The sequence below is a fragment of the Channa argus genome, chromosome 2 (genome assembly GCF_033026475.1).
Source record: "Channa argus isolate prfri chromosome 2, Channa argus male v1.0, whole genome shotgun sequence".
Lineage (NCBI taxonomy): Eukaryota > Metazoa > Chordata > Actinopteri > Anabantiformes > Channidae > Channa > Channa argus.
In genome coordinates this window covers 23,043,807-23,071,655 of record NC_090198.1, presented here as the reverse complement: position 1 = coordinate 23,071,655, position 27,849 = coordinate 23,043,807, and the positions used below count along the sequence as shown (strand labels likewise).

Here is a 27,849-nt window from a genome sequence, read left to right as displayed (position 1 = left end):
AAGCCAATGTAGCCAAAATCTTAATGAACAGGGGCAGAGAGACAAGAAATTGCAGCCATATAAAAGAATAATAAAGGCATCTAAACCCTAACAAGTCTGCCTTTGTTCTTCCGCTCCACCCACCACAAGTTGGCTGCTTGAAAGGAGGCATTGTTGCTGCTTTGAGGGCAGCTCTGAGAGTTCCATGCCCATCGGCCTTCAATCACATGGGATGTCTGAGTTTGACAGTATAAAGTCTTTCTTCTAGAACAAAATAAGACCCCTAAGCAATAGTGGATGAGCTGTTAGTAACCATCCAGTCCACAGGGAGATAGACCAAGCATGGTAGTACAGTATACACAAAGTGTTGGTTAGGGATAAGACAATGCACCAGTGAAAACATTACTAGATGCATCAAGAGTCTTACATTTGCTATCAGAAATAAAGTGGTGACTCTTATTTTGTGCATTAATGTCCAGTTTGACCAAATAAAGATCAAAAGCAAAGTTTATGCAAATTATGTATGAAGCAACTGACAACACATTTATTACTGCCTGATGTAAAAAAAGCCCAAAGCTGCATGGAGGAGTTGTTTCAGTGACTCTCCTGCTTCCACAAACGTTGCACCTGTTGTCCTTTGTTTTTGTCTTTTTTGCAGCACACGTTAGGTTCAGCCCGACTCACTTTCAGAAAGCATCGGAGAGGACACACTGTGAGCACGTGCCGAAGTGATGAGGCAGGTGTCCAGTTGCTGGATGGTAGTAGGTAAGTTATTCAGTCCTTCACCGGCATGTAAGGAGTAATTCCAGCCTTACAGGAAGAGGAAAACATTGGATTCTTCCTTGGCCAAATCACTAGGCAACATTCTTTCAGCATAGCAGTCAATATGCAACACTTAAGGTGTCCGAGGAAACTAAAGAACACCGATAATTGTTATTAATCCTATGGGGTAGCATTTGATGCAGTCCCTATCTTTAGGACACCCCACCATCATGTCCTGTACATACTCAAAAACTGAGCAATATTAAAATTCTTTCCTAAAATGCCTCATGTCCCTGAAGTGTAGATAATTTTTTTAGCAGTGTTGCTCTGTTCACAGCTTGGGTACAAAGTAAAATATTATGAATGGATTACTATGAAGTAATCCATCTTCCCCAGAAGATGAACCCTGACTTCAGTGACTTTTCTTGTGCTGCACCATAAAGTTGACCTTTTTCTAAATGTTTGAGCAACTGTTAAATGTATTGTTGTAAAATGTTCTGCAGGCAATCACGGCCTGCAGAGGAACAAAGATGGTAACATTTTACAGGATAGGTCATGTTTTAAACGACATCTGCTACGTAAGGTGTATACTTTCCAATATTAACCACCTTTTTTCCCTTTAAGAATGTGATATTAAAATAGTCTTCTAGCCTTAAATATTTTGTCTGCTGTTGATTTTTTTAAATAGACATTGAAGCCAAAATCATGAAAAAATTATGCCACTGCACTTGACATGAATAGATATTTAAATTTGATCCCATCAGTGTTTACTCACTTTTATATCACCTCAGTTCCTTGATTTCAAATGGTCTGCAAATCCTCTCCAAAATGTACTTTATGTTACAGGGACACAACAGGCTTTAGTGCCCCCATTCCCGCCAACTGTTACACAGTGTGTACGGTGCCACTCTATCAGTGCAAGTAGTTATCGAGTGAAGGACGGTTAACAACAAGCATACACACATCCTCCTGTTTCCATCATAAACCACATGTGGGTTGTGAACTGGTGAAGGTACGTGAATACACAAGAGTGTGTGTGTGTGTGTGTGTGTGAGAGAGAGAGAGAGAGAGAGAGAGAGAGAGGAGGAGGGAGGGGTGTAACATTCAAAATTCAATCAAGTGAAGGCCATCTCCAGCAGGGTAACAGGGAGCGGAGGGGGGGAGATGAGGGGAAACTCAGCTGAAGTTTCCACTGGGCCTGCTGTGCTCCTAATGCAGCCTTGGATGTAATTGGGTCCCAGAAGGCTGTTCATTATCGGGGCTGAGCGAGGCAACAAAACAGAACAGGGTGGAAAGAGAAAGAAAATGTCTCATTCTTTGCTCAGTGCCTCTGTCCTGCCGCCATTATGGAACAAGAGTTAATTAAAAGAGCAGTTGATGCCTCTGTTTTTTTCTCATCAATCTCACTTCTGCTCTTATTAAGTTTGTAATGACAGCAGAGCTCGTCCCTGTCTGCCACCAGACGCACAACAAGGGGGCAGAATGCGAGCAAAAGGATGGGGGGGGGCAGTTAATGTGAAGGACAGCTCACCACAACAAATCTCACAGTGGTCAACAACTAACATTCACTCTAATCCCTCTATCAAATCTCAGGGTGACGATACATAGCTGGCAGAGGGGAGCTGCACTCTTATGAAAAGGCAGCGTCTTTATTTGGGCTATGGCAGACGAGACGATTTAAGAGGCGTGGCTTTGCCCCCTAATCCTGTGGCTCGTATCTCCACTGCCGTGGAGGCCATTTTAATTCCCTCCATCATTACAGGGACCTTGCCTGGAAAGCTTTGGTAAAGGTGACTGCTGACACTGTCATTCACAAGGACCATTTCAAAATGTCAGCCCATAGCTGAGATTTGTCTCATTAAAGTTGGTGGAGTCCATTATATCCATCCCCTCCTCTGCCTGCCACACTCAATCAACATGACTTAGAGAATTGAGGGGGTCGAGGGAACGCTCATAATCACACTTATTTGCATAAGGGTTACAGTGAGGCAGCCTAACTGACCAACAAGAAAGTGAGTGTAGCAGAAGGATTCGGCTAAGAGAAAATAACTGCTAGTCATTTGCACACTACATTTGAAGAAATCACGAGCAGGGCAGCTTCTTTCTGCCTTCCCTTCTAAATTGATGCCAGCCAGTAAGAGTAGTTTCAGCTGATAGGCATCAAGACATGTAGCGTAACCGCGATGAAGACACTGAAACACCATCCAGGCTTTTGTTCAACAGATATGTGACCTGAAGATTTACATAAAGCTTCAATAATACCAGACGTAAGATCCACCCACATGTTGCCTGGCTCTTCATCTAAAGCATATCAACTGCTTTACAGCTGAGGGGTTTCAAAGCTGTGGGATCACTCATGTAGATGTGTGACATCTGTGGGTGTGAGTGTCTGCGTGAGCGAGGGACAGGCCCAGGCTTTTTGTTTCCCTCTGATCAGCCTCACTCGCCTCAGCTCTAGTAGTAGAGCTAACGATGAAAACAACCATTTTGGGAATTTCATTATGACCGTCTGAGCTCATGGGACGTTGCTGCGTTTGTGTTGTTTCATATTTATGTTAATGGGTCTTGTTTTACCACGGCCCGTGACCTCACTGACCCCAAGTTAGTCACAAGAAAAGATGTGAGAAAATGTGAAGCAGTCTCCCAACCAAGCAATGAATTACCTATCTCAATTTATAGAACCAAAGAGAACTTTTTAAAAAATTGTTTTTAATTTGAGAAGTGAAATGAAATGAAATGTGATGTTTTGTTGCTTTTCTTTGTGATATGATAAAGTTTGGATGTTTGTTGTTGCTAGCACAAAAAGAGCACAACGTAATGAACAAAAATATTTACAAAATGTTTTATTATAATTTGTTAATCATTGAGTGTCCAAACAAAATGTCTAATGTGGTTTTAGCCATCTTGAGGATTTGCTTCCTTTAGCAAACTGTGTTTTCTGACTTTTGAATAAGAGAACAAACAATTAGTGCATCAATAGAAAATGAATCAGTCTTTAAGTCATCGTTTAAGCAAAAATGTCCATTTGTGTTTTTAACTTGTGTTATGAGGATTTGCAGTTCTTTATCTTTACCACATTGGGCATTTATCATTAGATGTAGCCCTAATATGCTAACATTCTATTGGGCTCTAAAAAATCCTCGTAGTTTGTTACTTGTTTCAAACTATTATGGAATTAATCTGCAGATTAATCGATAATGAAAATGATTTGTTTCGCCCCTTAAGTGTTGTTACTTTGTTAACACCCGATACAGAATATGATTGAATTGTAGACATACTTTGTGCCCAGCTTCCAAATGAGCGACGCGTCACTGTTTTGGCTTCATACATTAATAAGTGCAAGTATTCACTAAAGAAACCCACAGCACATATAGAGAATTTATAGCCTAAACTCATTTGCATCACTTTCATTTATTGAGCTATCATTCACACCACTGAAGAACTGACTTAAAAATGTGCATCTAAATGACATAATTATTTCAGACACTTGCAGTGCAGGAGAAAAACACATTAGTGACAACAATTTCAAATGAAGTCACCTCAGATTAAAAAAAAGCTAACATTTATTTTTTCATTTACAAAAGATATTAAGAGAACAAAAAGACATCCATTAGCTGTCCCCCTGCTGTCTGCACTCTGAGAAAACACAAAACAGAACCATCCAAACACGGCCTTCACTTGACTGCTTTGTTACAGATAGACCAGCCTCTCTGAAGCTGCATGATATTCTGATCAGGTGAGAGGGCAGAAGAGTGACATCAACAAAAGCACATTATTTATCCATTTAAAAGAAAACACTTGCAAAGATTTGTTTAGAGGAAATCCACAAAAGAAACTGTGCTATTTTGAACACAAGGACCATGAAAATACAGTTAATATGTTTAATCTACTGTGGTAGAGTTTTGTATGAAGCAAAGCTGTGTTATACACTGCATTAGACTGTTGGAGCAATGTAAACAAAACTAGAAAAATTGCCTAATGTGTTTGGTGTGTGTTTGTGTGTATTACAATACACCTCCAGAGTCTGAAGACACTCATACTACAAGTACAGTCTGAATGGTGCTTCGGTCTGTAGAGGAGCACTTCACGTACGCAGCTTAAGTTACAACAGTAGGAGAACTAGTATTAGGACACAAAGATAAGTAAAACTGAAATCACATCACTATTTCAGCTTCTCTGTGATACACTGGGTGAAAAAAATGCAGAAAATTAAATCTGTCTCTAATAAAATCAGAGATCACATTTAAATATTGAATATACAAAAACAAAACTACACAGCCATCTTCTAGTCTTCCTTAAAATGATTCATGGAAACAGCTGTTATCTAGTGAAGGTGGACAGAGGCATTTTGATGGACCCCTCTTTGAGTCTTGTGCCTTATACAAGTTCTCACTCTAGTGGTCTCTATGGGAACTGCAAATGGTAGTGCAAAGTTGCACTGTGTTTCCCAGTGCTACTGTGGTCCATGGCTGGATGACGAGTCTAAAGGAGTTGATGAGGTTGGCATGTTTTAAAGTCCAAAACGTGCAGGGGTGCGTCTGGGTGTCATGGGGGCCTCTTCTTTTCGTCCTGGTGTGCAGATTTTCACTGACCTGAGTCACAGAAAAGTCAGATGCAAAACAGGTTTTATTCACAACATTCAGACTCATTCTATGTTGCTCTGTTTTAGTCAAATGCATGTGTTACATTAGGTAAGCAGCTGTGGTTTAAAAGGGGCCGGAGGCAGACTAGCTTGAGCAGCTCAATGTGAAACTGAAAGCAGCAGGACTAGGGGAGAGTGAAAAGGCAGACTCGGTGAACAGTGCTGGGACATGGAGCCTGACGTCTGTGACAGCACAATCTATCATCTTTAATTACAGCAGTGTGACACCCTGACACTGCCCACACTTTCCTCATCTCTCCCGCTTTCTCAAACACAAACACACAGACCTGCAGCAATTACAACCATCAGGCCATAACCCCTTTCTGTCACTGTGTCCCCCTCTCTCTCTGTCTCCTTGTTCACTTCAGGAGAAAGTGTTGCGGTTCCCTCCGTACGCAAGCTCTCAATGGTTTTAAGAACGATGCAAACAAATGAAGAGTTGGTCTCTACAGGGTGTTTATAGACAATTTTGGATGTTTTAGACAATTTACTACAAAGTATGTGTTTGCTGCTTGTTGCAATGTATGTATCTTTAATTTCCAAAATTGTGTGAATCATGTTACACTTAGAAATTAAAACATGATAGAACGGGTTTCCGTCTGGTTGTGTGATCCATCAGGTCTTCATTTATTTATTCTGCATGTTGCAGTTGATATGCATTATCACACATTAACAGTCTAACAATGATAGAGGCAAACTGTGGTGAATTACAGAGCACAGTCATGTCTTAGCTGCCTGCTAACTCATTTGACAGTGTAAAGTTTTTTAGAGGCCCAAAGCTGTCAGGAAAATGCGCTTCCATGCCTTTAAAGTCTGCAACTGAAAATATGTACACATGTGCTGAGTGGGAATGTTTCTGTATTAATGAAAACTGACCAAACATATTTTTTTGTTCACAAAATGTTTTTAACAAGTGACACTCAAACTGTCCCAACTGAGTGAGGCGTTCCATCAGTACTCTAATAGATACCCAGCCCCAAGAAGCTAAACCTTGTGGCGCTGCCCTTTAAAAGCTTCCTATGGAACAAAAGAACCCCCCACTGATGCATTTCTACAAAACACTCACATTACTCTACATTTATACACAAAACAGATGACTGAGCCATTTACTAATTCACACCACTGATCTGTGCTGGTGAGCAGGGAGACAGGTGATAAGCAGCCGGCACATGAAGGCGTAGTCAATGAAATGTTTAATCCTCGTCACACTGAACTCGGAGGAGATGGTTGTGAGGCCTGCCGGAGGACAAAAGCAGGCAAGAACCCAGGAGAGCCTTCAACAACTTCCTCTGCTTAAATCAAAATCTTAATCCTATACCTCGAGTGTGATTATTTTCAACAGATCTGTCACAGACGTGGTCACCCAAACTTACGACAGATAAACCAGCTGATTAATTAACTATAAAAGTTTAAATCTGTCTTTATAACCCTAGTTCTGTCTGAAAGGCTCACAGATGGGTGTGAAATTAATTTTTTGGTCTAATTTGAAAATGAACGTTCCCCTCCTTTCTCCGCTCTGCTATGGCACAATTTAAATTGCTGCAGTAATGGGGGTCAGCCAGGAGTCAATATTATTTCTTTTTGTCTCGTCTGGAGGGACCAGAGGTGAGAAAAGCTCATCATGAAGAGTGAGAGAGGTGGGGTAGAGAGAGCAGGAGGAAGAGGAGGAGGGAGGGGGGTGAAGATATGGATTGTCAGCGAGGTAGGTAAATTAAATGTTTCTGTCTTGACTCTGGAAAATGAAGGCCATGGGGAACCATTGTGAGATGAGGCCAGTGTGTGAAGAGGAACCAAAGAGAAGAGAGCTGGTCGCTGACTTACTTAGAGATGCCGGTGTTACTCTTCTTCTCCTGCTCCTCTCGGCGTGCTCGCAGCTGCTGCTCAGCCAGAGCCATCTCGCCCTCCATGTTGTTGATCTCCTCCTTGGCTCGCTGGCGGTTTTCCTGAGGAGGAATCCGAAGAGATGAGGAAGACATACAAAGTGTCAAGTTTTGGTCTGTAGTTGAATACTTTCATCTGCTGTGTTGACTAATATACCAAAGGCAATAATGTTGTTGACTACTAAGACTGGGTTCATCTCAAATCTGCACAACAGTTGCCACAATATAAAACCATAAAAAGGTAAGGACACCCAGTGAGGACTGCCAGAGGTGTTGCAAGGCGATTATTGTCAGACTAATGATTTCTCTGGAGATTTACTGGACAATTGTGTCTTCGACAGTTACAGTTACACAGTAAAACCAGAAGGAAAAAAGCAACTTGTTGGTCCAAAATTACTGCTATAATATCAATAGATGTAAAAATGTAGACATAGTATGCAGCGAGCAAGTACCAGCCTCGGCTTGTCTTACCTGTCTGCTTTTTCCAGCGTGTTTGATGCTGTAGAACATGGGCCCGAGTTCTGCCAGCCACTCACCATCGACTGCAGTTACACACTGCATGTACTCCTGCAACACAAATCCAAAGTTAACAACAATGCAGATGTCACGCATTGTTATGATGCTGGTAAAGTTCAGCAGTCGACAGACTTTTTACCTTGGTGGTCATGACAAGCTCGTGGTAGATGATGTAGTCAGGAGTATAGCCCATACCAAACAGGGAGCTGGTAGGGTGGAGGTGGCATGGCATGCCTGTCCTTACGTTAACATATTCCCCAATGCCCTGGGAGCAAAAACATGAATTAATAACAAACTCACTGTGTGACTTGGAATTTCTAGTTGAGGAAAAAGAGACCCCGCGTGCTCCAGCAGTAAGCTGGGTGTTGCGATGGGTGCACTTTAAGGGCAGAGTAAAGCAGGTCATTTTGGCTAATTTGCTTCTCCACCTGGCTGAGACAGCAGGAAAATAAATTTGAAGAATATCCAACACTGCTGCAATTGCTTGGGTTAGCCTGGCTACTCATAAGTCAAACTGAGAACCTTGATTATATAGTCATGATTTTAAATTCCCTTTCAGATTTTAGTACTGTATTAATGTGAGGCCAGAAGGGATATTTCACCACTCTGTAATTACGCTGCTATAAATCTGCCACAACCAGTTGCCACGAGGCATAACATATTAACTAAGGAAAACCCCGAGTGCACAAAGTACCTTGAGCTTGGCAGCCTGGTGGAAGTAAGCAGCACATATGCACTTTCTGATGACATCCCAGTCTGAACCGGAGGAAACCAGGTTCATCCTCTGCTGCACCATGATGTCCTTTAACTGAGAACGCACCTCACGCACCTGTACAAAAACAGTATGTAGTGAATGTAGGATGAAAGAATTAAACCAGTGACTTCCACAAAATAATGCGGGAAAACTAAATGACAGGTTTTTATCCAGGGCCAGAGGTCTGATGAGGAGAACAGGCGAAACAATTCAATTCTGACCTTGCGCATGGCCTTGGTGTGAATGAAGTGGTCGTTACACCAGATGCTGGAGTAATTGTTGTTCTTCCACTGCATGTACACGTTAAGGTAGGTGAGGTGGTCACTTTCTGGGACGGAAAATTTCTCCCTCACCTGGTCGCTCTCCTCCTCGCGGCCCTAAAAGAAGCAAAGGTCAAGTTTTCCAAACATTCATGTAATGACATTAGTGTATCATTATTTAAATCTGTATTGCTTTTTGTCTCTGTCAATGAAGAGATTAAACAAAATAAATGTGTGCTTTGTTTTTGCACTTTTTTGCTGATGAAGCACTTTGGACTGGCTCTTGATATGAAATGTACTACATTAATAAATCTGTCTTGTGGAAATTGCAGAATTCTAATGAAAAATTTTTTCGTCAAGTAGAGAAAACAATTTGTGATCTTTTTATCACTTAATAGGAGTTGTGACTCCATTATTCCACCTTGTTTGAGCTTTGGTTTTGGTCTCAACTGACTTTGTGAAAACAGCTGCTGAACACGTCACTTTGTTCACCTACTAGCCCTTAGGTGTGTCTGACAGCTGCTGAGCAGGTAGTGCTCAGTGCTGAAGTGCTGCTATGACCAAAAATTATGAGAGTGATAAGACTAAGCAACAATCATTTGACGGCTGGAAAATGTAAGCAGTGAGTTGAAAAATGCTATAAGGCTCCACACAGCTGAGGAGCTGCAGGATTGGCTGATGACTCTCTGGCGTCGCCGCTATGAACGACCGTTTTCAATATATAGGCAGCTGTGTGATTCACTACGAATCCTAAAATATACATTATAGCAACTTTAACGTAACAAAATACACTAATTTAAAGAGATTATTTAGAAATATAATAATACAGTTGGAAGCCTTAAATGCCATTGTCTCGCATGAAACATACCTTAGGTCTGTAGAAGATGGCTGGCACAGACAACATGGAAACAATGATGAGGATGTCAGAACTGCAGCCCATGTCACAGGACACAATCAGCATCTTGGAGAGGGCAGGGTCGAGGGGAAACTCCACCATCAGACGGCCTGTTGGTGTCAGGGCACCTAAAAGTACAAAAGGAAGCACAACCACAAAAGGCCAAGAGATGTAAAAAATGCAGAAGGGACAAGCACTACACAAGTGATAAGCTTCTTTTCTTCCTCATGCCAGAAAACCCTTCTGGCATGAGAGAGACGGCAACATAATGTAACACTTATTTGTCTATCACCATGAGAGAGAAGGATGAACTGCTGACAGCTGAGAATACTCGTAGTTAGAAAAAAAAAAAAAAACAGGAGAAGCATGAGAGCAAAAATTTGCCAGGTCTGATTTAAATCATTAGGCGACAGAGTCTAAGAAGCTTATGAGGAGGAAAAGCAGCGGCGCAGAGCAGCCAGTTTGGGGCAGGTAAGCCTTAATCAGAGATAATCTGCTGTTAACACACCATACAGGGAATCATCAAAAGTCCCACCTTATCCTCAAATCCCTAAATCCCCAGGAATCTGGCTAAGGATGAGACCGAAATGAGACCTGACCAGTCAAATCAAACGGCATCAGTTACTAGGCAATTACTTCATGGGCTAAACCTCACAACTACCTCCTCCAGACGTGTTTGCATCATCACTGCAGCATCTTTCACAGAAGCTGGTCTCCTGCCTGTGTTTGTGGTGTCAGCATCACTATATAGCAGCTCAAAGCAGCGCTGAGGGGGAAACACAATCCTCAAATAGACAATAATCTCCGTCACATCTTCATATGAGGAGCGGGATGATTTATGTTGTTTTGTCACACTGTATATAAGCCTGGTTCAGGCCAAGTATGCAATGCTACTACAGGTGATGTAAAACTACACAGAAATCGTGTATCTGATGTTTAATTATTGACGTAGTTAAAAAATACACTAAATAGTGAGTGAAAGAAAGATGGTTTTACAGAAAGAAGCACTGTCTGCTAAAAAAATGTGTGCACGTCTTCTTAGGACATTTTCACACTAAGTCACTGAGGCTAAATCTGCATACTACCTAAACAAGGTCAGTGATACCACAAACAACAGGAAGCTGTCCTCCACCTTCCTCTTCCTCCTCCTCCTCTCGCTGCAGAGGACTTTGCAAAGTGGCAGCCATCAGCTCCTAGTTGTCTCCACCAGATGGAGACAATCTGCTACCTCCATCAAACAGCTCATCACACACCTGGTTCTTCACTCAGACTGAGAACGAGACATCCATGCTCCTCCCCTCAAACCATCCTACCACTTGCCTTTGGTCGCCCTCCCCTCCACTCTCCTACAAGCAGCTGCACCCATGCCAAGGCCAGCCATTACACACATACATCACCCACAACAGCCACCTTCCCACATCATAGGACTGGGTTAAACAACTGCTTAAGCAGGGTTCCCGTGAAACCCTTCCTTGTCTCTCTTCTTCTATTTCTGACCAAGACTGTGGAATGTAGTCAAATCTCAAATTGTCCATTTCTGAACAACCTCTTTGGCCTGGCATGGAATTCCTGCAGAGCCACGGCCCAGTCCTCTGTCCAAGTCCAATGTGGCGTTATATAGTAACAATTTAGGGATTGCTTGTAATTTTTTAAATGAAAATTGTAAAAACTATAAAATTGCAGTATGCTGCAATATTCTGCATATGGAAATCAATCTGAAAATTCACACTGTAGTAATATCAACAAATATTTTTTCAATGATTTATACATAATGCAGTTTTTTTCTCTCCTTCATTATTCCTGCTATCATCTATAGTTTTAGCTCTACTCATCTCAGTTACTGCTCTCTTTAAATTCCAATATAATGCACCTGTTTGCTGATGTGCCCCAATAATTTTACACATTACACACAGTCACGAATAGATCAACACTCTGTAGATGTAAACATGTATCATAAACAAATGATGCCACTGGTTATTTGAACCCCTGTTCAGCACCTACCTGTGTTATCCAGAGCTCCTAAAATCCAGAGCTGGTACATGGAGTTGAGCATGTTGTCCTCAGGTGGAGGATCCATGAAGTGGAAGAGGAGCAAATCCTGAACACCCAGAGACTTCAAAAGCAAGACTACATTGGCCAGGTTGGTGCGCTGGATCTCCGGTATGGTTGTAGTCAGCATTTCATTCTTATAAGCACTTTGAGTGTAGAGCCTGGCCAGAGAGGAGGGCAGACAAAAGGAGTGTTAAACTTAAGCCACGGAGAATGTTTTTTAAAATTAGTGACACTTTATGGACATGATCAGAGAATATGCTTCTTTGGGTCATTTTATTATGTGACATTGTTGAAAATCAACAATGTCACTGGTGATCTCTGGGGACTTTAATCATGCAACTCTTTCAAAGACCCTCCCCCCCTTCACACAGTATGTGGATTGTCACACCAGAGGGAGAAGACACTGGACCTGATGTATTCAAATGTTAAAGTGGCCTATGGCTCTGCTGCTTTGGTGGAAGTTTTTTTCCTTTCTTTCTACTTTCACAGAGAGCAGCTGTAACAAGGCAACTCAGTTTACCTATGTGATCAATAAAGTTGTTGAATCTTGAATATTATCTAAAATGTGTAGATATATCGGTGGGATTCTAACTAAGCAGTAAACACCAGATGTGGATCAGCTGCTAAACAAATTCAGGGAAACATCCAGAACCTAAGCTAAAGTAAAGGACGTGGCTTAAAGGAACAATTACAGCTGTCAGAGTTAGGTGCTTACTGTATAATTACAGAATGATTTTAATGTATATGGAGGTTTTGAGCTTGTGTGCAAGTGCCTGCAGTCACAGTTAAAAGGGTTTCTGATTGGGGAATTCTCCGTGCAAGTGGAGCAAACCACCATGTGTGCAACCGCTAATATGCGCGCACCCGCACACACACACATACCTTGACTATACTCTGTGTAAAGCTTCTCCAAAACTGATTCTGCACAGATTTTGGCGAGCTTGTGGAAGCGCGAGTGGCCAAAATGTAACCTGAAATATTTGGTCTTTTAGAAGCATCGTAGCTCCTTAGGAAAGCAAAATTTTCCACTTTGTGTATACGTAACTCATTCTCTACTTAAGTAAATGTGACAAAAGAGATAGAGGTCAAGTGAAACCTCTGACAGGGTCTTTTGAGGCACATTGCTCTGCCATAAATAGAGATAAACTGCATGAAATCCTCTGGAGATTACAGTTCTGGACCCCTCTCTCTCCCCTCCAGCTGCCTTGGAAGTGTGGCTATGTCACACATTCAAAGCCCAGAGGAAAGAACAGCACTAATCTTAAATGACACAAGGAAAAAAAACAAAAAACACTAACAGTTTTGTTAAAATGATGGTACTTTTTAAATAGGGCTATAACTGAAATAAATAATCCTATTCAAGAGTTTTTTTCTGAATGTGAACTAAAATAGATTTAATGGTGGGGAAGGAATTAGAAAGTAAAAATCTTTGCCTGCTAAAATCCAAGCTTTGGAGCAGCCTTATAGAACTAGGCACTAATTCCTCCTGCAAGTAGAAGCTAATGGCAAACAAAGACTGGGTTACCTATAACACTGCCCCGGTCCTGTACGTCCAGCTCTGCCAGCACGCTGGTTGGCATTGGCCTGGCTGATTGGATAAACCTGCAGAGCATCCATTCCAATGCGAGGATTGAAAACCTGTTTAAAAAAAAAATGAGGTGGATAAACAGTTCGGATTTTAGTCTGCTTAAATATAAATATACAAATAAATATACAACTAATTACCTTAAGTTTGCAGTATCCTGAATCCACAACAAACATGATTCCATCCACTGTAAGGGAAGTCTCAGCAATGTTTGTGGCAACAATGCATTTCCTCACACCATCTGGAGCCTAGCAGGGAATAGAGAGAGATGCAAGTGAAATCTGGGAAATCCATTCAATAAGGTCACAAATTGCAATATTTTAAGCAATGATTGATAAGAACCTTTTGGAAGATCTTGGCCTGGAGGTCAGATGGCAGCTGGGAGTAAATGGGCAGTACAGCCAGAGGGGGAGCATTCTCCAAGTCTTCCAGCCGCTCCACGATCTGATCTGAAGTGACCTGCAAGCACAAGGAAACACTTTAATTTGCTAGAAAAATTGACAATTTGTCTTCCTCCCTGTCAAATAAATAAACTTTTTGTAACTGGATGCTTTGCATTTAAGATTAGTAGATTTACCATTTATCAAATTCTTTGGAAATTGCCCTATTGGTCAGTTAACCAACAGTTAAGTTGTAAAAGACAAAGTCCGTTCCTTACAGCATCTTATTACCTTTTTTATCAAAGTCAAATCACAGGTTGTATCTATGAATTAATTTAGTCTTTTATGCCACAAGTCCACACGACAATTTCAGAGATAAATGCAACCGATAAGCAACGAATTCACTCACCTCAATATCCTCCTGCCCAGGCATAAAGATGAGAATGTCTCCCACCATCCCACTCAGGTGGATTTGCAAGGCCTGCTTCACTGCTGCTTCGACATAGTCCTCCTGGGGGGTCTACATAGCAAACATCACAATAAATCAGTGAAAGAGGAAACACTTTACTGTTACATACATCAAGCCATTCCCTACTTGTTGCCTTTAGGGCATAGACTTCATTTTAAAGGTCAAAGATTTTGCAATTCATGACAATATTTTGAAATCTATTCACTATCCTAGTATAACAGAACAAGAAAGATTATTCAGGTAATACTTGAAGTATAATTATAATTATGTGAAAAATGTATGCAAAAGACTCCAATACTGCCACAGTATTATGCTAACATACATAGACTTACCTTGCTAAACAAGATGTCAACTGGAAATGTTCTTCCTGGAATATGAAAAATCGGTACATTGCCAAAAAATGCTGCAAACTTGTCCGAGTCCATAGTGGCAGAGGTAACTATGAGTTTCAAATCAGTGCGTCGAGATACAACCTGGTAGGAGACAGATGTGAATTTTAAGTGGTTGCAAAGAAAATAAACAGCACCATCAAATGAATTTATCATTATAGTCTAACAGTAGACAAACATCTGTCTGTTTTGGAAATAACAAAAAAGGAAACCTATCCTCATTTGGTGTTTGGCAGTTGTTTACTGACCTCACGCAGCAGGCCAAATAGCACATCAGTATTCAGGGAGCGTTCATGAGCCTCGTCCATAATTACTGCACTGTAGTGGTCCAGGTCTGACTCTCTCAACGACTCCCTCAGCAGGATACCATCTGTCATGTACTTTATCAGTGTTTTTTCAGATGTGCAGTCCTCAAAACGAATTGCGTAGCCCACCTGCAGGCAACATTATAAGTTGTAATCTACTAAAAATAATACATATGAACTTCAAAAGAACTTTTGTCTGTTTGCAATAATCGTGCATTTTTTAACAACCTGTTTAAGCAGTTGAAGTATTCTTTTTACCATTGCTCCTCGGTTAAGTCCCTACAATTACCCCACGGCAGCAAAAAACATTGTATTTTCTGACCACAAGATGGCAGTGTCACACTGCTTAAACTTGATCAGTTTGTAAGACGAAGCCCCTCACGCTGGAAATGAAATAATAAGTCCTAACTGTACAAGATGTTCCAATCAATATCTCAGCATAGATACAGGAAGATAGTATTTATAAATACCTCTTCTCACAACTCATAGGGCAACTACATGAACAATCAGACAGCATACAAACAAGTTCAGTTTAAAAATGTTAGGGGAATTGTTTTTTCTTCCAAAATCAAAAGGCGAGACACACACCTTCTAAATCCTATAGTGAAATGCTGACACTATAATATGGTTCCCTTTTATATAATCAGGAATTTCTTCTAGTTTGACACAATTGTGAAGCTGTTATTAAGCTGGTTCTATTAAAATTAAAAACTTTTCTCAGGCTTTAACATTAAAATTACTATAAAAGAGCCCTAAACAGATTTCTCCATGCTCAGATATTTCTTTCATTTCATTAACTTTCCATTCATAGCTAATTCATTTATTTTAGATGGCCACCATGTTTTCATAACCAGAGAAAAAGCAGCACACAAAAGCTCACTGCTGGTTAGCAGCAGCAGAGCTGAGTATTCCCAGTTGCAGTTGATTTGCTCAAGCTCCAGCCATCTGTCTCACCTCCTCTCCAAGGTTGGTGCCAATCTCCTCGCTGACTCTCTTGGCAACACTCATGGCTGCCACTCTTCGGGGCTGAGTACAACCCACCATGCCGTAGCTGGTGTAACCATCCTCATGCAGGTACTGAGTCAACTGGGTGGTCTTCCCACTGCCCGTCTCTCCAACAACAATCACTATGCTATTGTCCCTGTAAACAAAGGGACAAGTAAACAAAGATTTGATGTGCTGTAAAACATTAGGGATAGAATTGATTTAGGGAGAATTAAAAAAGAAAAGTAATTACATCACATTAATGCAAGGTTATTATAAACAAACAAATCAGGGAAAATGTAACACTTGAATGCTATCTGAGTTACAAATTTGTTCAAATACGCTGTTTCAATCTAATGTGCATCTTTCTCGGGTTATATTGTGTCTAAATGCTTTCAAATTAGCACTGCACCCTCACATATTACTTAAAGCGGACTACAAAACTCTGATTGTGCCAGATGTGGAAACAGCAGCCCAAGGTGACAGAACATCTCACAGCATAAATGGTAATTGCTAAAAGAATAATACCTTATGATGTTAAGAAGTTGTTGTCTGACAGCAAAGATCGGCAGGTACTGTCTCTGCTCCAGAATGGTCTTCTTCTTGGCAAAGTCACTGCTGGCTTCACTCTTATCTTTCATGTGTTCTGCAAATTTCTGCTCTGCTCTGAAACGCAGAGAAAGAAAAAGCAAACTTTAATATAGCAGGTCAGACAAACTGGCTCTACAGTTCAGAGTTAAGTCTGTGGATTATTAAAAAGAAAATGTCAAATGACAGTAGGATCCAAACTATGAGCAGACAGTCTGATCACCTGTAGTCTACTTTGCCATCCTCGCCTACTTTGCCTCCAGAGAGGTCTTCGTCCTCCTTCTTCTTGATCCCCATAATATCTCCCAACTTGGTGCCTGCCAGTTCCCAGTGTTTGTGTTGAGCCTGAAAAAACATATAGCACAATTTTATGTACTTTATATGATTTTCTGATCAATAATAAAGCCTCACCCCTTTACTGCACGCACAGATTGCAGATTCCTGCACATTCAACACACAGTAGAGATGACGGAGCATCTATGTCACGCTTGTCAAGTTGTTTCTTTTTGCTGATTGTCATCTGTGGTGAAAATGCCATCAGCCGACCAGGTAAGGTGAAGAGATGAAGTCAGACAGCAGTGACATTTTAACTGGACAGATGCCCACTAACAAATGCCATTAACCTTCTGCAGTATCAGAGTGTGAAGATCCTATCTGCTTGCTTTACTATTCCTGCATAATGATGGGTATAAAAATGGTTTACTACTTAGCAATTAACAAAATCAGTGAAATAAACTCTTATAAAAGGTCAGGACATTCTTTAAACAAATGTACACAGAAATTGCATTGCTTACAGAACTCTCACACACACAAAAAAAACGCCCAGACAAAATAACTGACAAGCTGCATTACTTCATTTTAACATGCAATATGAAAAAGCTCAGGTCAGATTTTATAATTTAGTTACCAGACACAGATCTAACTCTCGTCATGAAGATAATTACAAGGCCAAATCGGACTGATTTCATAGCGGTCTGGTGAGAAACAAAATGTACTTTTTGGCTGTAAATATACCAGCTAATATTGGTTCTAGATCCAGCCTACCTTCTTGCGTTCTTTTTGTTCTCGATGTTTACGGACAAGCTGGCTGCCCTTTCGAGAGATGATGGCCATGTCAGAGGTTGGATCTTTAACAGGGACAACAGGCTCTGGCTGCCACAGGAAAACGGACACGTGAATGAAAAAATTTCTCAACTATATAGATGTGACAAACTTATGATGCCTAAGGCACTAAACATTATCAAATATTTCTTAGTCACCTGTTTAGTAAAGACTATTCTTCCATCTAGAAATGGAGGGACCAGGTTGTGAACCAACAGGTGAACCTTAGCAGCATTGTCCTCCTCAAAGTCTTCATCCACCTCCAGCCTCTGCACCACACCACTGGTCAGCATACGGTTGGTCTCCCATCGTTCATTGTCCTGACAGAAGAACCACAGCTCGTTATCAGCCCAGACAAATGCAAGAATAATACAATTACACACACATACAGTTTTTATCCATGCTTGAAGATGTACAATTGAAAATAAGCAGATTTAAAGCGTGTGGTTGCACCTCGTTGATCTGTCGCTTCTGAGCAGATATTCTTTTCTGAGTCTGCTTCTGGAGGATCTGCTCTCTCTTCTTTATGTATTCCTCAGAGGTAGACGTGAAAGGGTTATGAAACTCATCATAGCCTTCATCCATCATGTACCAATCTCTGTCAGCTTGCTGCAAAATAATGAGTAAATAAGAGATGTAAAAAAATGTCATCATAAAAAACATTTTTTCACAACACATAAATGAGGGATAACTGAATCACTCACCTTCTGGTCTTCCTCCCATTGACCTTTCTCATCCTCATTATCAAACATAATTCCTCCCTCACCATCTTCCTTCCTACCTAAAGACACAGAACATAAAAAAAGGTTTAGCAGACATGCAGTGTTTAAATGTTGCAGTTTAGCACAAAATGCCTTGCTTTGAATAACAATACCTTTTCCTTGTGATAAACGAGGAGTAGAACCCAGATGTTTTCTGTCATTGGCCCACTCGTTGTACTTATAGGACGGAGTAGGCAAAGGTGTGTCATCAGAATAGCGGCCTCTGACAGACCTAAGAAGGAAAATGTAATAAAAATATATAAAAGCCTCTATGTCTAAGTAACAATAGATATATTGCAATGATATATTTAATGATGTATTTATCACTCTGAAAAAGATAATTATATCAAATATAAAACAGCAAGGTTGTGAAATTTAAATAACGAATGACCAATACTCATCAGCATTGCAACAGAAATCAGGGTAAATATTTGGGCCATATCTTTACAATAACAGTCTCATCTAGGCAGTTTTTATTCTTTAAGTTAGTTAATAAGAAGTAGAAAAGAGATTAATTTTTAAAACAGAGACTTTCTTTACTTTATTCAAAATAGGATTACAATGAGAAGGCATGGAATGACTAGAAAGAGGCAGTTAAAACAGACAGTATAATAGAAATACAAACAAAAAATGCAAACAGTTACATGTAGTTAAGGAAAATGAAATATACAAAATAAGGATGAAAAAAGTTATGTATTTATTTAACAAATTTAAAATACATAAAATACAAATATGGGATAAACCGAATGAAGGATGTATACCTGTCCCTCCTTTCACTCTCTCGGCCAGAGCGCTGGCTTCGCTCGGAGCGATCTGACTCTCTGTGAGACAGGGCAGGGCTTGGAGACTCCCACTGGGAATGCCGTGAACTGGAATAACCACTGTCGTCCTCGTCCCAGTTAGACCGCGAGGGTGTAAAACCATCTGTCAAATAAATTTTGCTTAATTAACCAAAATTTGCTTTGATGCTTACACGGCTGTGCAAAACCAATACTGGACGAGAGAAAAAACTACCTCTGGGCCGATGCTGTGGTGTTAAGGGTTCATCTCGCTTACTCCCCCTGCTGATGCGATCAGAACAACCATCCCTCTGTGAGCGCTCACTCCTGTCACTGCGCTCCCAACGCTCCGACCGGCTGCTGCTGCTTCCACGACTGTGGTTGCTCTCTCGCTCATCTGATAAAGACAATGAAAATTTTTATCTCAAATCTCAATCTCAAGGCTAAATAGAGGTGGACCTAACATTGGTTTTATTTTTGAATGATCTGCCACACATCTTTTCAAAAACCTGATCATTTTTCACACTAAAAAATAAATACATTTAAAGTAAAATAATAAACCATCTGCATATTTTTCTGTTCACATTCAAAACTAAATTTATCCATTATGACTGAACAATCCGTAAAATCACCTCTTTCACTCCTTCGGTCTCTGCCCTTATCTCTAGTTTTCTCTCTGTCCTCTGGTCTTTTCCTGTCCTCTTTGGAGGAGGCATAGACACCATGCTCACGCCTGTCTCTCTCTCTCTGCTGGTGCTTGCGTCTGAACTCTTCGCTGACACCTCCGGGATTTGAGGGAGTCTCAGAGCCAGTCACACGATACTTTCTGCTGAAGAAACAAAAATAAAATACTACACATAAGTAATACTCTACATATTTGTATACTACTACAGTAAGTAAAATAACCAATGGGGGGGGAAAAGGAAAGACAGAATTAACATACTGAGAATATATAAAGATTAAAATGTGTCTTATTTAATATAAGGGGGCGGCAGTGGCTCAGTTGGTAGAGTGGCGGCCTACCGACCATAGGGTCGGGAGTTCACACCCCTCTTTTCCCAACCACATGTCAAAGAACTCACCGGATAAGCCAAAAGGACTTGTTTATTTAAAATGCAAAAACGTGCAGCCTGTGACTTTTTAAACAATGATTAAACTATTAACAATGTTTAATAAAATATCATTCTGTATGAAATATTACTATTACCTTTCTTTCTTAGCATCTCTATTATTATCTTCATCTTCTTCATCAGACCCAGAGTCACTTTTACCTTCCTCCCAGTCCTTATAGGAGGAAACCTTTGACTTCTTTCTATTTCTTTCGTCACCATTTGCTTCTTCCAGTTCTTTACTCTCACGCTCTTTCCGTTTTTGGGCTGCCAGCAGATCCAAGCCCAGCAAAGATGTGCGTGGAGTAGGGGCCCGAAAAACATGGGGCTCTGCAGCAGCACTCTTCTTCTTTACAATCAGTCCACCAACCTGGGCAGATGGATCCGTCCCTTCAAGTCTATGCATGGATTCATCATCATCCATTTTCTGTGTGGGAATAAAGACGTGCCAAAGATGACAATGTGTAGTGTGCTACTAAATTATTACATCTGAAAACTCCCTGTAAAATGTAGCCCTATCTTTTAGCTTTTAAGGTAGCCAGGAATAAGGTAATAAAAGATACATTAGACTGCCACATACCACATCCTCTGTCCTTAGAACCTTACATATGATGAGGAGACACTTAGAAATTATAGTGATATATCAATATATTTATCAGTATCTTTACATGACTTAAACGGCAATAAATGTCCATACCAAATTCTCAAAGGTGGCCTCTTGAAATGATGGGTCTTGTAAGACAACCAAAAATATGGAACTATATATAACAATGTTTCTCCTTAATGAAAAGAACCTTGCAGGACAAGACAGTGTTTTCTTTTCTAACCACTCAAACATTATTAGGTTAAAAAAATGTTCAGTAATTTCACAACACCGCATAAAGTGGCCTGTAAATTAGGGGCATTTCTCTATCTATCTTCATAAAAAATACGTATTAAATAATTAAGTCGATGACATGTACACCAATAATCTTATTAATATTAAAATCTTTATACAAAGAGTAGTAGTAGTTGATCTTAACCTTTCGTATGTCATTAAAAAAATTGTGACTGTCCAAGCTTGTTTTTAATTAGTTAGCAAGGAAGGAAGCGTATTGTGAATCCTAACAATGGCAGGGCAGTCAAATATCACTTGAAAATAATGTAAGTAAAATAATCATATTTTCTCCTGTTCAATAACAGTTATAATAAATTAAATGAAACCATTACGTACCACCGTGAGAGAAGCTAAGGCTAACTAGCCCGTTAGCTACCTGGGTCTGTTCTGGCGAGGCCGACAGCAAACTACGACAAACTGCCGCGTTTTCTCTTTTATGTAAAATGCAGAGCGTATCTCATGAAATGAAAGGTATAGCACCGATTACTCTAAACTAACACGTCCAGAGGAAAAAACAGGCCTTTAGTCGTCATTGAAAAATACTTGAAATGATGATTTCGTAAAAACAGTGCGTATGTTTACAGACAAGTAAGCAGCCATTGCAATCCCACAATTCTAGGGGAGGAAAAAAATTATTTAAAACTTTATTCAAATGCTAGCGTTAACAAAGGGAAGGAGTGTTTTCTAACCTCACAAAAAGTAAAGTAGTACAACACAAACATTAATAGACACGTTTATAAATCATAAATATATCAAAATTAAAAGCTAACATTTGAAAGAGTACATCATGTAAAACTGGAAAACGCATTTAATGAGAGAAAATGGACAGTAAATGCTTCGGCACTGAAAGGATTTTCCAAGCAAAGCTGAAAACAGCTGAACTGTTGAAAAAATGGCTTATATATTGGTTAGGCAAACATCAAAGCAAAAACTATAAACTTCAAAGTCAATTGTGCGATGCGATGGATTATGCCATCGATGACGTCACAAAAGTTTAATTTTAAAAAGTCGATTTTGAAACGATTTTGAAAATTATAAATTATATCAAAAGAGCTGTAAACAAGCAATAATGTCCTTATAAGCTGAACGTTTTTAAGTTTGAACGTTGTTTCTAGCTAAAAGTATGCCGAAGTAGCTAGACACCAAAAACATACGTATATATATACACACATACATATATACACGTATATATATAGATATATACATATGTATGTATTATATATGTGTATATATACATACATACATATATGTATGTGTTATATATATATATATATATACACACACATATGTGTATGTATGTATATATACACACACACACACACACACACACACACCTTAGCTAGCACACATACAAATATATATATATATATATATATATATATATATATATATATATATATATATATATCCCAATTTTTTGTTTGTTTGCTTGTTTTTGTCCTTTCGGCTTATCCTGTGATAAGCGGATCATTTGTCATGTGTTGACTTGCACAGCTTTTACGCCAGATTCCCCGGTTTCAAGGTCTGAAAGTGTTCATTGCTGTAATTGCACCAATATTCTTATTAAAAAAAGCTTATTAGAGCGTGTCTGAATACACTATCCCCTAAAGTTTATCTGATGTTGTATTCTTAAATGTGACGAACTGAGCGTGAAATCAGATGTTAAAATACATGTCATGTGTCATGTGATGATCGCAAAGTACACGGTGAACCTCTCTCGCAGATAAATCTTTCAGCATCATGTTATCAGCAGCATCCTTATGCCCTAAGGGCCCCTATCAGCACAGAAAGGGCATTGCCAGTTACGCTGATGTAAAAAAAAAAAAACAAACAAAAACGTGTATGCGCACCGTTAGCGCACAGTTGACCACCTTAGTGAATCAGATGGTCTCATGATTATCAAGTGGTCGATTTTGATTGGTCATCCCTCCGACAGCCACCGTTTTATTGGTCAATCGGTGTTTGCGCGTGATGGCGAAATAACATGCACGTCATTGGTCTGTTTCACATGTCTGATTATGAGCCGGGTTGGGGGTGTTTTTTCTTATTTTGTAACAGTGCACTGTTCAGCATTTGAATGGTGTTTATAATCTCTTCACTATTGCGTTTTTTGAAATTATTTGAGCATTTTTTTTACTTATTCAAATAGTTTAGAAAGTCATCCAGTAGAAGCGAGCGTTCTATTCATATCTTGCTAACAGACGCTAACCTTAGCTAGCAGCGCAATCGCTAACAGACCATTCGCATTTAACGATAGAATGGGCGAGGAAATTAATAAAGACAATGGATCTGCTAATAACACCAATGCTGAGGAAAACGGCGACACGGTAGAAGGTGCGGTAAAATATTACACCTTCGAGGAAATACGATTACATAATTTGAGCAATGACACATGGCTTATCATCCACGATAAAGTATATGACATCACAAGCTTCCTTGAAGAGGTAAGAAACACTTTGTGCCAGATGATAGAAACTATTTAGGCATCAACACTTTCATAATTTTAAGTCTTTCTAGGTTAAGCCTTAGGTTGCTCGTTTCTGTGTACGTCTACTTCCTGGAACCACAAAGCGATTGTTATGTATTTGACGTTAACTAATGCCAACGTGTTCATGCAGCGTTACGCTGGGAGTCTATCAGGCGCAACTCATACAGTTGTCTGTGATCCTGAGTGAAACCCCGGTAACTAGTTAAACTACAACAAGCGAGATTTCGCTGACGTCCCTCAACAGCAAATCCGTGAAACTTTGAGCGTTTAATTTAGATTAGCTAACAACTGAGCCAGTTAAGTTGTTGCCTAACTTTACAGTTTTGCTACGTTTACATTGATATGTCTTGTTACATAACAGTTTAGTCAGGCACAGTATCACAAACGTGGAGCAGAGTTGAAACCGGTGAAGTTGAGCAGCTGAGTAAAAAGTTAAAATTTTCCCTTTTAAATGTTTTAGGTAAACATTTAGCAAAGCTTAAAATGATCAATATTTTAGATTAATATATAATGAACAAAATTTAACTAAAGTTGTCATTTATAAAGTAAGTTTCTTTAGTCAGGAGTGAAAAGATGTTATTTATATCTTATTTAAAGTTTATATATTAAGTAACACAGATTGTGATTTCATAACTATTGCTACTTTAAAGGTACAGTATTTAGCTTTATTCCAAACTTAAAATGGAAATCAATTAAATAGATTATCAATTACTTTTTGATCAGTATGGTTTAGATCTTTCTCATTTGTTGTAATTTCATAATGATGAGTAGCGAAAGCAGTGGGTGGAGCATGGTAGAATGGAGCAGAGTCTGCAGCAAAGCAGGGATAAGCAGGGACATGAAGGCCTAGGTGGAACAGAATTTAAATCCTCTGCTAAAACTACCCTAATGTGCATATAGTAGCTTTACCCTGCATAGAAGTTAACTGTGCGGAAAGAAATTATCCAGCTCAACTCTAACTGTTAACTTATTCTGTAATTTTAGCATCCAGGAGGTGAGGAGGTTTTGTTGGAGCAGGCAGGTGGAGATGCCACAGAAAGCTTTGAGGATGTGGGTCACTCTACAGATGCTAGAGAGATGCTCCAGCAGTATTACATTGGGGAGCTTCACGTGGTAAGAAGAAAAAACGTAACTTAAATGTACCCTAATCAAAAATGGTAATTAATCATTTAAACCAGACATCTTAATGTGTATTCTCAGCTTGTTTGAGTGTTGATTCTGTCAGCCATCATCAGTTTGGGTATAATAATTTATTGATTTCTCTTTATAGAATGACAGAAAAAATGACGCAAAGGTAAGCTACATTGTCTCTTTTTTAACTGACCTTGTTTATATGCAAGCAAAATGTTACCGGCTTAAAATTAACAGGCATTTTGGGTTTGTGACAAAATCTTACTCTGCAAAAAATGTTTATCTTTATTTATTTTTCCTGCTACAGGAGATACAAGACACAACTTCGGGAGAATCCAGGTTAGCTATCGTGATGAACACTGTCTCTTAGGCTCCATAACTGCAAAATAACATTGATCACTATAGTTTGTTGTTCACCCTATTTTTGCCTTTCTAAATTGATTTGTCATTTTTTTATTGCTCTGGCTAAAAAAAAATGCCATTTAATATTTTCTTTATTTTTCAGCCACACCTGGACCACCACATGGTTAATCCCTGTTGTTGTTGCAGCTGCTGTTGGTATCCTGTATCGCTACTACATGTTTGAACACAAGTCCTCTTGAGTGATGGCATCCTGCTTTTATCTAATATTTTTTAAATGGAGGCCTTGAAATGTTTGACCAAAACCTCCTTACACTCAATGCACACAATTCCAAGTGTCTGCAGCAAGAAAAGCAGTTTGATAATGTACTTTTGTCCTTGTCCGTCTACACAGAGCACACCAAATACACAGTTGGACAGAGACTTTCTTTATATGTCTCTGTCATTATACCTGTTGTCATAATTATAAATAACGTCTTTAACTTAAACTTTCATATGCATTTGGCCTAGTTTAGTTACCGGATGTTCATCACCCATTAGACCTCTCAGAGAAGGATTTTGTTAACAGCCTGATAAACACAAACCATCATTGCACTGAAAAAATGTAAATATTGAAGAAGATGCTAGTCTGCAGAATGGTGATGGAATCAGGACATTAGGTTCACTGACCATTCTAGTTAAATTATAACGCCCAATGCCTTTATTTAGTTATTAAAAATTGGTAAATGTAAACCACCATGTCCCAGCAAAGTACACATTGTTCCATACACTCATTTCTGCACAGTTCTAGAGTGAAGCAATGCCTTTTTTTTTTTTTTTTTTTTTTTTTGCATTGGTTATAAATCATATTCTTTCCAGTTATGTAAATGCAGCAAAAAGTCTTTGTATCTATTCCTAATTGAAAATAGTGGTTAATTATTTTCTGTTCGTAATTATTTAGGGTAGATTGTGTTCTGACTTGTCCTTTTCTACGCTTCTGTTATCAGGAATGAATTTAAATTTTCACATACCTTATCCATAGATCAAGATAAATGTAGTGTGTAAGAAAACAACATTTTAAAATTAGCATGTAAATGTGTTTTTCCCTCACTATGCTATTTGTTATTTAGCTTATGATTTTTGCATCTTTGCTTCTTTTCGTGTTTTGGGTAAGTGGCACAGGCAACCATTTTGTTTTAAATGTGGTTTTAAGGTAAGCTTAGCATGGCATTTTTTAAAGCTCTCAGTTAATTGAATATTCAGTTAAGCATTTGATTTCACATTAGTATTGAAAGCAACTTTAAAAAGACCATGACAATTTAAAATCTCTGTTTCATCTGTCCGTTATCAAAGTTTTGGTGTTTTGAAATATGACTTGCTGCTATTTTTCCATGTGACTACAATATAACTTGCCGATGTCCAAATTGAGATGGCTGACTTTAAAGGTTTGCCACGTTTTGCATTTCAACTGCTATTTCTTGTTTTTAAAAGTCACTGAATAAAGTTAGTGTTTCAAAATAGTGAGTAGTAGGTTATTTGTATACTATGCTAATATCTACTGTGATTTTAAATACGTACTGGGTGTTGTTTTATTTATACAGATGTTCATAGCAATATGCAGTGAAGATTACCAAATTAAACAATGTTTAGCTAACAAGGTTTATGAAATTCATTCTACGTTTGTAGCCAACAGTGTATTTTGCATAAAAACAGGCTTTGATGATAAACCATTGTTAACAGGGCCATAAAATAGTGTAATCTTTAGTGCAAAAGATAGAATTTTGAAAGAGAAAGGTCTCAAAAGTCCTTTACAAATACAGTAAGTCCTAAATAAACACATCATCTGAAAGAATACATTTCTTACATGCAATTTTTATCAATAGGTTAACAAGCAGCAGTTTACTGTGACTAATAAATTCTTATTCATGCAAACAGTTTTAGTCAGATTGAGCTCATGAGTGTAGCATACTTTCTGGTGCATGCTTTAAAACTAGTTCCTTTGCTCACAAATATATTTATTAAATGTGGCAGGTAGTTGTTAAATGACTAGTTAAACATAGAAATCATATGCTCTTGATATACCCATATTGTTACAAATAGTTGTCCAGCAGGCTCACAAAAGAGAAACGTTTGACCTTTGTAAACTGCTGAATGACCCCAACAGTAATAAACTACAAAGTGACCCAAACAGAGGCTCAGGGAGTTGATGCAACAGCTGCAGGTACAGAGCAGTCTGGAGGCCTGCATCAACTTACACCTTAAATGGAGGCAGCCCAGAAAGCTCCACTCACACTCAACACTTTGTCATGAGTGAAGATGGGTGCAATGAATGGAATTGCTTTTCTTAAGTTACAAGCCCAGAAACTATGTGGTCACCACTGTAACAAAAGGAGAAATTCCCTGCACTAAAAGAAAATCCACTATTATGTAGTTCTCCATAAATATTCATGAATATAAAATACTGTCATGGCAGTACTATGCTCATTTAAAAGGAATAAAGATATGAAATTATCAACAGCTCAAAATTTAATTCCTCTCTGTGATCCTGGTCTTGGCTACAATAGCTGAGATTAGATATCAGTCATACTCTGATGACCAGAGGCCATGAGCTCTTTTAAAAATGCCATAAAAAACACAAATGTTAATACTGCTACACGCTGGGGTGAAATAATTGAGCAATCCTCATATTATTTAAGTAAAATGTATAAAACAAAAGTGTTTAAAGCATGCATTGAGGTATGTGATAATGTGGATATGCACTCACACTGATTTGTTTTTCTTAGGTAACCATTTCATAGTGCCACACCAGCACAAAATGAATAAT

At 39.1% G+C, this 27,849-nt stretch overlaps 2 protein-coding genes across 3 annotated transcripts; one reads left to right on the top strand and one right to left on the bottom strand.

The window, feature by feature from the left end:
- Positions 1-4,133: 4,133 nt before the first annotated feature.
- On the bottom strand, positions 4,134-21,695 carry dhx38 (DEAH (Asp-Glu-Ala-His) box polypeptide 38). 2 transcript variants are annotated; one of them, XM_067496537.1, is made up of 27 exons: positions 21,404-21,695; positions 20,289-20,617; positions 19,714-19,907; positions 19,317-19,478; positions 19,064-19,226; positions 18,416-18,534; positions 18,246-18,322; positions 17,995-18,150; positions 17,700-17,861; positions 17,485-17,592; positions 16,664-16,785; positions 16,381-16,518; positions 15,823-16,009; positions 14,812-14,997; positions 14,507-14,647; positions 14,115-14,225; positions 13,668-13,784; positions 13,466-13,573; positions 13,266-13,378; positions 11,690-11,898; positions 9,662-9,816; positions 8,755-8,910; positions 8,474-8,608; positions 7,919-8,044; positions 7,735-7,830; positions 7,205-7,326; positions 4,134-5,333 (listed from the first exon to the last, which is right to left on the bottom strand). In XM_067496537.1, exons 2-27 carry the CDS (start codon positions 20,612-20,614, stop codon positions 5,252-5,254), a joined length of 3,771 nt encoding a protein of 1,256 aa, XP_067352638.1. In that variant the 5' UTR covers positions 20,615-20,617; positions 21,404-21,695; the 3' UTR covers positions 4,134-5,251. The 2 variants fall into 2 exon arrangements, with proteins under 2 accessions (XP_067352638.1, XP_067352637.1); XM_067496536.1 differs by having other exon boundaries at positions 19,714-19,910; positions 21,404-21,694.
- Positions 21,696-23,057: 1,362 nt separating this feature from the next.
- cyb5b (cytochrome b5 type B) lies at positions 23,058-26,545 on the top strand. Its single transcript, XM_067496535.1, has 5 exons — positions 23,058-23,511; positions 24,540-24,668; positions 24,826-24,849; positions 24,994-25,025; positions 25,192-26,545. Exons 1-5 carry the CDS (start codon positions 23,326-23,328, stop codon positions 25,286-25,288), a joined length of 468 nt encoding a protein of 155 aa, XP_067352636.1. The 5' UTR covers positions 23,058-23,325; the 3' UTR covers positions 25,289-26,545.
- The last annotated feature ends 1,304 nt before the right edge of the window (positions 26,546-27,849 follow it).